The sequence below is a fragment of the Sinocyclocheilus grahami genome, unplaced genomic scaffold, assembly GCF_001515645.1.
Source record: "Sinocyclocheilus grahami isolate Dianchi unplaced genomic scaffold, SAMN03320097.WGS_v1.1 scaffold283.1, whole genome shotgun sequence".
NCBI classification, from domain to species: domain Eukaryota; kingdom Metazoa; phylum Chordata; class Actinopteri; order Cypriniformes; family Cyprinidae; genus Sinocyclocheilus; species Sinocyclocheilus grahami.
Window position 1 is genome coordinate 627034 of NW_015505462.1, and position 9319 is coordinate 636352.

General features: G+C 36.1%; 1 protein-coding gene across 1 annotated transcript in view; it reads right to left on the minus strand.

Annotated features, from left to right (window-relative positions):
• Positions 1-4652: 4652 nt before the first annotated feature.
• Positions 4653-9319, minus strand: part of LOC107600400 (dachshund homolog 1-like) — a 14371-nt gene continuing 9704 nt past the window's right edge. The window contains exons 3-6 of the mRNA XM_016292297.1: positions 7150-7293; positions 6057-6125; positions 4794-4862; positions 4653-4726 (exon numbers count right to left, since the gene is read on the minus strand). Of these exons, the coding sequence (XP_016147783.1) occupies positions 4653-4726; positions 4794-4862; positions 6057-6125; positions 7150-7293 (356 nt within the window). The remainder of the gene's footprint in view (positions 4727-4793; positions 4863-6056; positions 6126-7149; positions 7294-9319) is intronic.

The window sequence follows — 9319 nt, forward strand, 5'->3', positions numbered from 1 at the left end:
TTCCTGAGCCAAACAGTTAGGTGCTCTCATGGGTCATTTCTGTTATGCATTACCTTTTGAGCTCTGAAAATTGTAGACTTATTGTTTGTGCCATAAAGAAGTCTTTCCATAAAAATGTGTATTAAACTTTTTTTTTCAGGCACTTCTTAATTATGACTTGATGAGTTTAAAAAATGACAAAAAAATAAACAGGATAATTAACAATGGAAATAAGGAGCCATTGCTCTGTAGGGGATTGAGAGCGAGTTTATGTGAGGGTGTCAGCTTGAAGGTCAAATCAAATCACCTTTATTTCTTTAGCGCTTTATACAGTACAGATGGTTTCAAAGCAGCTTCACAGTAATAAACAGGAAAATAGCGGAACCAATAATGGAAACTCAATTATGGAGACAATTTAGATTTTGCTCCAAAGCAACTCTTGAAAAACAATAGTTTCCTTATTTAGCTCAAGTCAGTTCAATGTTAGTTCACTTTAGTTAAAAAACAGTGCAAAGTGCATCAATTTTAAAACAAGCAATAAGCAGAAGGCAATCTTGATTTTTTTTTAATTGAGACAAAAATAAAATTAGGACATAATTTATCAAATCCATCAATTCTTCCTGAAGGATGATGTCATTAAGGAGCGTGTGTGTTTTTAAACCAGAAAGAGGACAAATCATTTATAAAATGATTGCCATTTAAAACAGTATTACCAAGAACACATTTTCATTAACAAAGTAAAAATTAATAAATACTTTTATTTATTTATTAATTAATAGGATTTCATCTATTAAGCAGCCAGGAGCTTTCATTTAAAATAAATACATACATCCATATATGCATAAAAGTAAAACCCACACCTATGTACGAACTGTGATTTTATTAATCCAGTACTATATATAATGAAAGCATAAAAATGAACTGCATAACAGGAATGACCCTGATTTGGTTGTCTCAATCCTAACATATTATCAATAAGTAATTAACTTGAATGAAGAGAAGTTTCTTCTTGTTTCCTTCTTTCTTCAAACACATTTTGAATATGTGGCTTTTCCATGGAATATTGTGCTTATTCAGCTGGAATGAATGAAACACATTATTTCTCAGTCATGTGTTGTGTAGAGCCGTGAGCTCACTGTACTAAGCATGAGTGGTTTTATTCTGCTAGATATTGTCATTGCTCAGTAACACATGTTTTACAACTCAACCATGAACAATTTTGATTGCCCTTCAGATTAAAATATAAGCACGCTGCTTATGTAATATGATACGTGACATTTGTTTTGCGGCTGAAAATGTTCAGTCTCTTTATTAGAATACACTCGCAGGATTCGTTTTGGATGAACCATGGTAAAATTACATAGATTCAAGAGTTCAGCTGCATTGAACACTGACATCAACTCTCTCAAGTTGTGTATAATGACAGTGATTCATTCGCAAAAGAGCTTAGTCTAATAATCTTTGAATCACAAATATTTTATTACCATATATGACACCATAGAATAGAAAACAGACACACACTCGTGCAACTCCACACAGATACACTTCTGCGCATGTGTGCATAAACACACTCACACACACGCTCTCTTACATACTGTGTCATTACAGGAGACAGGATCAGAAAAGAGGGAAAAGCACTTTAAAACAAGACATTCTTTCAATATTTAGACATTTCCTTTACTGCCATAGAAAGACATAAGGAACAATATGTCCATAAATCTTGCTACAGTGTTTACATCACATAAAAAAAGAAAGTTAAAAGCAAGTTCTCGTTGATGAGGTAAAAGATACTTTAACATGTAGTTTAACACAATAAACATTTGAATTGTTACAGACTGAGGACAAATGTGTGACAAAATAATGTCTATGCTTATAGTATAAATAGCTGCCCCGTAACATTAGATACGTCCATCTAATAAAGGATCCTTTCAACACATATTTTTCTTGATTATCCAATAAGTGCCTCATCACCATCATCATCATCTACTTGGTACAATAAAAGCCTGTAATCTATTATTTAATATATTCGATATTACCATTAATTAGCACAGTGTAATTTAACTCATCCGGCTGAATTGTTTCACTCTTTATTTAAATGTGACAGTTTGGTATTGCCATGATTACTTGATTTTTGTTTTTATAAAGAAAAAAAAATCTGTTATGTATGTCAAGGACTGGAGTAGACGCTTGTAATCTTTGCTGGCGATTATTAAAAGTTCTGTCATATAACTGAAGAATCTTAAACATTTTGTTTAAATAATCAAAAGAAGAAGAAGCATTAGAAAAAGAAGAATCAATGTATTTGTTGCCAACGTGTTGCCAACAATCCATATTTTTTTATAATTACAATTCTGCAATTTGATGGAAAACTATTTCATATGCATTTTTTATCAAACATCATCCATATGGGGAAATTATGAAGAATTATTTTCAAGTTATCTTCACTTTTTATCTCAGATTAAGAAATGGTCTAACACTATTTTGTCTGCAACTTTCCAAAGGGAACCTGTTGCATGTATTGACCAGAATAATAAATAACTATAATATGATACATTAAATACTTATTATTTAAAGGGGCCTATCACTAAAAGTAATAAATCAAATTGAGTGTAATGATGATCGGTAACATTTGGCGATCTGTACAACTTTTTCATAAACTTGAGATTCAAGCCATACAAGAATTAGATTCATGTCACTGCAAATTGAAAATATAGCTGTTAAAAAGATAATAGTGTTCATCAACTTTTACTGGGTGTGAGTGAATAAACCCTAAGTACATTTGTTCAGCACAGTTAAGTATTTATTGAATAACATGAATTCAGGACAACACATTTACATGCCTGCATGCTTCCTCACCATAGTGGCAGCGAATTGAAAGAATGATGGCTCAGAAACAAAACAAATCTATAAATTCAATATAAACGTTGGTATTGTTCTCCTAATAGATCTACTGCATACACAAAACCAACTTTTAACATTATATACAAATACCAAAGTGAGTGAATTAGCCTATCTTCTGTTCTTGTATATACAATAATGATAGAAATTAAACTTGATTGTTTTTTCTTCTAGTTTAGAAAACATTAAAAGCAAATATTAGTTTTTTCTGTTGATCAACATATATTCAAATTCACATTTTCAGAGGTTCTTCTCCAAGGTTGGATCTTTAACATCTTGGAAAATAGTAATGACATTAAGGATTTATGTTTATTTTTTTCTCTTTTTAAATACAAAACAAAACCTCTGAATCAGATTTAATTTTCGAAGCTTTCTCGCTGGTTTAAATACAGTATAAAAAATCTTCAGTGCTGTGAATTTGTTGTAAATATTATCACCAAGTGTACCAAATGGTACATTTTACTGTGCTCAAATTGTCGCCTTCGCCAGCTTATCATATCCAATCCCACATCTGGCATAATATAACGTTTATATCAGTGAGAAAAAGAGTCCTAATACTACATTCGGACACAATCCATCTTCCACATCGGGCCAATATGTGCTGCTGGGTACAATTAAAATGGACATCAGAGCGGCGAGCGACTTGACACTTAAGGTGTAGTTAAAAGAGTGTGACTGAAACATTTGCAAATGGGCAAGTGGTTTTCTGTGAAACAATACTAGACTAAACCAGGCCCATAAATACCCATACACCCATAAAGTTCATATGTATTTATCTGAGTGGGCGTGTTGTGCTCTTGTGAGAAAACTCCACTGTGGGTCATCTTCAGATAATGAAGATTCTTATTATGCTCATTATATTGGATTGGTCTCTGAGGTACACAACATAGGCAGGGTCTTACTGTCAAGGGGATTTATCTTTAAAACGATTCTTATCTTAGAATCTTATCTTTGAACTTCACCTATTGAGCTGAACACCATCTTTACCGCGGTAAATATACACAATATATACTATATACAAGTTCACACTTACATATAATAAATGGAGTAAAGGTTATGCATATTTGGCGTGCTGTCTGAGGTGAGGGTTCTGAGCTCGGAATTTGACCCAAACCCAGAGTACTCCCCCCATCCCAGGTTGGGATAGGAATAGTTAGAAGTGAGGTATATAGTGTATAGTGAGATGTATGTATATATATACCTCTTATCTTGTTAATTGAGTTGATTACTGAATGTGCTTCTCTCGTGTTATTTAGGTTGATTTTTTGAATGTGATCCTCCCAACCTTTGTTAATAAAACATCATATAAAAGAAGATATTTTGAGGAATATTTCAACTGTTTTGGCTATACAGTCAAAGTTAATGGGGTCCAAAACAACTTTCACTTTATGAAAAAACAAACAAACAAACAAAACAATAAAACATTTAGTAAAATCTCTTTTTGTGTTCTGCAGGGGAAATTAAGTCAATACAGGTTTGGAACGACATGAGGGTGAACAAATTATGACAGAATATTTATTTTTGGATATTTACTATTCCCTTTAATAATATTTTAATATACCCCTGCTGGTAAAAACGACAAAACAAAAGTACAATTTTAATTGACTCGGTGGGCTTGTTTAATGTTTAATTTTCTCCTTGTTCCTCGTTTAATATCCCATCAAATTCCCTCACACACTCACAAAGAATCAACTCTCCAACTCAGCAGACCATGCCATTGTCATAACGCACATTTGTGTGATTTTCCCTGTCTAGAAATGTTCTCCTGACAGATCTCACTGATCTTGACCTTCCTCTTGAACTGTAGGATCTGCAGCCCAGATGGCAGGCTGTATGCATGAACAGCAGGCTGAGATAAAGCGAAGCTCATATACTGGAGCTGAGCTGAGATTTATAGTCTCCTCAAAAACACGTACCTTGTATTGTCCTCTCAGCATCTGTTCTGCCACTGCTGCGGTCAGTCTCTATCTCCTGGGTCAACGAGTCTGGCAAAAATGAAAAGATAATGACGATTAAACATCCATGACATCTGTGCTTAATTAGGAAAGTTTTTCTAGCCTCATCTTTTGTGATGGGCGGAGGGTGGATATGCTCGGATCGCTCGGGTCAGGGCGAAACTTCAACCAATGGATGAGTGGTGTTACGAATACTGAACAGAGCTTATTTTTCTTATTTCTATTTCTATTGAGCTTTATTTTTTCTTAGTTTTAGTAATTACAGTACTTCAATATAATTCAGTTGCCAGGGCTTTCAACTTCAAGTTGAAAATTTCATCATATATTTCAGCATTATGTAAATTAATGAAAAATATTTCTAATAGATTTAATTAACAATAACATCAATGGTCCATTGTGTCCAGTACACACATGCAAACCAGATTTTTGGCCTTTTCGTTATGAAAGAAAATGTTTGTTTTTATGGAGGAAATGGTTTTTAAACTGCATATTATTGTGATCTCACTTCATCAATATGCACGGATTCTCTCATATTATTTGAGATTATTATAAATCTCTATAAAATACTTGATTCTGATTGGTCAATAGTGGCATTATTCCTGGCAATTTTTTTCTCAAACACATTTTAATTTGTATCATTTCATGGTCTCTTTTTTCTTTAGAATTTTTTTCAACGTAAATCAATATCTCATGGCCATTTATATATATTTTTAGTCATTCAGTGTATATTAAATGGTGCAGTCACCTCGTAATTGTCACAAATAAAAACCCTTTGTGTGACCCCGACATGAAGATTCTTTCTTTCTGTGATAAGGACCTGCTTACTGTGTTCTCTCAAACATACTGAAGCATATTTCATCAGATTATTTTAATATACCCCTGCTGGTAAAAACTACAAAACAAAAGTACAATTTTAATTGACTCGGTGGGCTTGTTTAATGTTTAATGTTTTAATGTTTAATATCCCATCAAATTCCCTCACACACTCACAAAGAATCAACTCTCCAACTCAGCAGACCATGCCATTGTCATAACGCACATTTGTGTGATTTTCCCTGTCTAGAAATGTTCTCCTGACAGATCTCACTGATCTTGACCTTCCTCTTGAACTGTAGGATCTGCAGCCCAGATGGCAGGCTGTATGCATGAACAGCAGGCTGAGATAAAGCGAAGCTCATATACTGGAGCTGAGCTGAGATTTATAGTCTCCTCAAAAACACGTACCTTGTATTGTCCTCTCAGCATCTGTTCTGCCACTGCTGCGGTCAGTCTCTATCTCCTGGGTCAACGAGTCTGGCAAAAATGAAAAGATAATGACGATTAAACATCCATGACATCTGTGCTTAATTAGGAAAGTTTTTCTAGCCTCATCTTTTGTGATGGGCGGAGGGTGGATATGCTCGGATCGCTCGGGTCAGGGCGAAACTTCAACCAATGGATGAGTGGTGTTACGAATACTGAACAGAGCTTATTTTTCTTATTTCTATTTCTATTGAGCTTTATTTTTTCTTAGTTTTAGTAATTACAGTACTTCAATATAATTCAGTTGCCAGGGCTTTCAACTTCAAGTTGAAAATTTCATCATATATTTCAGCATTATGTAAATTAATGAAAAATATTTCTAATAGATTTAATTAACAATAACATCAATGGTCCATTGTGTCCAGTACACACATGCAAACCAGATTTTTGGCCTTTTCGTTATGAAAGAAAATGTTTGTTTTTATGGAGGAAATGGTTTTTAAACGGCATATTATTGTGATCTCACTTCATCAATATGCACGGATTCTCTCATATTATTTGAGATTATTATAAATCTCTATAAAATACTTGATTCTGATTGGTCAATAGTGGCATTATTCCTGGCAATTTTTTTCTCAAACACATTTTAATTTGTATCATTTCATGGTCTCTTTTTTCTTTAGAATTTTTTTCAACGTAAATCAATATCTCATGGCCATTTATATATATTTTTAGTCATTCAGTGTATATTAAATGGTGCAGTCACCTCGTAATTGTCACAAATAAAAACCCTTTGTGTGACCCCGACATGAAGATTCTTTCTTTCTGTGATAAGGACCTGCTTACTGTGTTCTCTCAAACATACTGAAGCATATTTCATCAGATTATTCTCAGAAAGTATCTGCACACACACACACACACACAAGATATTTAACATGGAGCTTACTTCATCAATACTGCAAATTCCTTATGCTCGACACATCTCATAAGACTTTAAAATGGAATAGAAAAACACATAATTTCTACACCCTTTTAATAAATTGAAGTATGTCAGTGTTCTGGTAAGGTGTCGTACCATTGAGTGATCTGAGACTTTCTGTGGTTGAGGTCTGTTTCAGGGATTGCTCTGCCTGCTCTCGCCGTTTTGACTCATACTCCAGCGCCTCCTGCAATTTCCTCTTTGCTTTCTTTTCTTTCTTCAATCGCTTCTGAATGATCGCTGCATTAAAAGAACACAGAAAGGCAGCAGTCAGGGACCCCGGTCATATGCAGCGGTATTTCTGATATTAAGGACTAAAGGAAGGGGAGGCGAGTTTTCAAACTGTCAGTGAGGAAATATTCATAGAAAAGTTGCAGCTGAAAAAAAAAAGATCTCGTTCAATGAGAAATTGACTGTGTCATTAGCGAAATAATTGAGCCAGCGATAACCTGGATTAACCTGGGTTAAAATGCCAATGAGACAAGGTTAAAGGAAACTTTATGTAAAGAAAGAGAGAGGCACGCTGAATATTAAACAGAAGAAAGCTGGAGGGCTGGAGGCACATTTAGAAGGATCTTTCTGTGAAACTGGCTTAATAAGCTCAATTTGATTCATTATGTAGGATAAATACATAGAACATGAGACTATTAACTCACACTTAGCAATACTTTTGTGCAGAAAAATCTAAATCATTTATTGATGTCAAATTTTAGATTAATAATTATATTGTATATATATCTGTAATGCACATATCACTTTTAATCTCAAAGAGAGTTGAAAATTATTAGCTAAACTATTATCAATCTGCAGTCCAATCATGGCCTTCCCTCGAGAAATAGTGTGACTCATTTAGAAACATTTAACATATAAATGACTTATTCATATTTTTATGAGTTTAACCACACTCACTTGAATGAGGACTTTGTATATCTTTCTAATGCACCCTGTGCATTTAGACATTGTCTATGTATGTAGTTATGGTAATGCTGTATTCCCACAAGCACTTCTACACACATAATCAATATGTGCCCATGTATTGATCGTAATGTAAATATGCCTCATTTTGCTCGATTTATGACCTTGTCTCTGTCACTATGGCAGTATGTTTTTCGTGTGCTTGTAATTAACAACTGAGCATGTAACATGGCTTTTCAGGTCATTTTAATGCAATTTTGCACTAAATGCTGTATGTTTTAAAAATGCATTTAAGGTCATTTGTTGATGAGATTTTTGCATTTTCTGAAGAAAACGTGAGTGGTACTTGCCTATACAAAACGTCTCGGTTACGTATGTAACCCTCGTGCCCTGAAGGAGGGAACGGAGACGTTATGTCAGTCGTGACTGACGAATTGGGATCTCTATGGAAAACGCCACTATTGCTGACCCCCTCCAGTGCCCTGCGAAGGCCGGCAAGTCCCCCCACACCAGTTGGGGCGAAAGAAGGACAGGGCTTAGGCAGAGGTGTCCACGACTGCTGTTCCATACAGTGGGATATTGGATAACACTGGGAAAGCGTACCCAAGTAGGGGAATGTTATGGTAGCCACATCCTGCGTATAAGAGGTATCATGTGGAGGTACACATATGGACTGGCCATAGGGCAGTACTACATATGGGAGTCCCTGCAGTAGACTCAGCCCGCCTGGGGTGAGATCACTACGCAGCAGAGATGGCAGAGAACGTCTGCCAGCGAAAGACACAGGCTTACCGTGAGGGATGCCGTACACTGGAAGAATACACATGTGGGATCACCTGAAGGGGGAATCACTACACACTGACCTTGGGCATGCACACGAGTGCTGGACCATGGCATCTGGCGCTCGAGGGTGCGGGAGTAACTTCAACAGGGTTCGCCATGGGGAACTGAACTGAGAAGCAGAAAAGCGCACGTATCCGGTCCGTAGAGGGGAATGGCACAGCAAGCGTGATCGACACCGAGCGGGTCCGGTGTTACTGCCTAACTGAGGCGAGTACACAGGCTCTACACGGAGATTATAGAATCTTGCAAACATGTTAGGTGTCGCCCAGCCGGCAGCTCTACAGATGTCTGCTATTAAGGCGCCCCGTGCCAATGCCCAAGAAGATGCCCCTCCTCTCGTAGAGTGTGCTCTCACTCCGAGGGGGCACGGTAAACGTTGGGCCTGGTATGCTAAGACTATAGCCTCCACTATCCAGTGGGAAACTCTTTGTTTGGAGACAGCCTTTCCCTTCTGCTGTCCTCCGAAGCAGACGAAGAGCTGGTCTGAGGTCCTGAAGCTCTGCATATG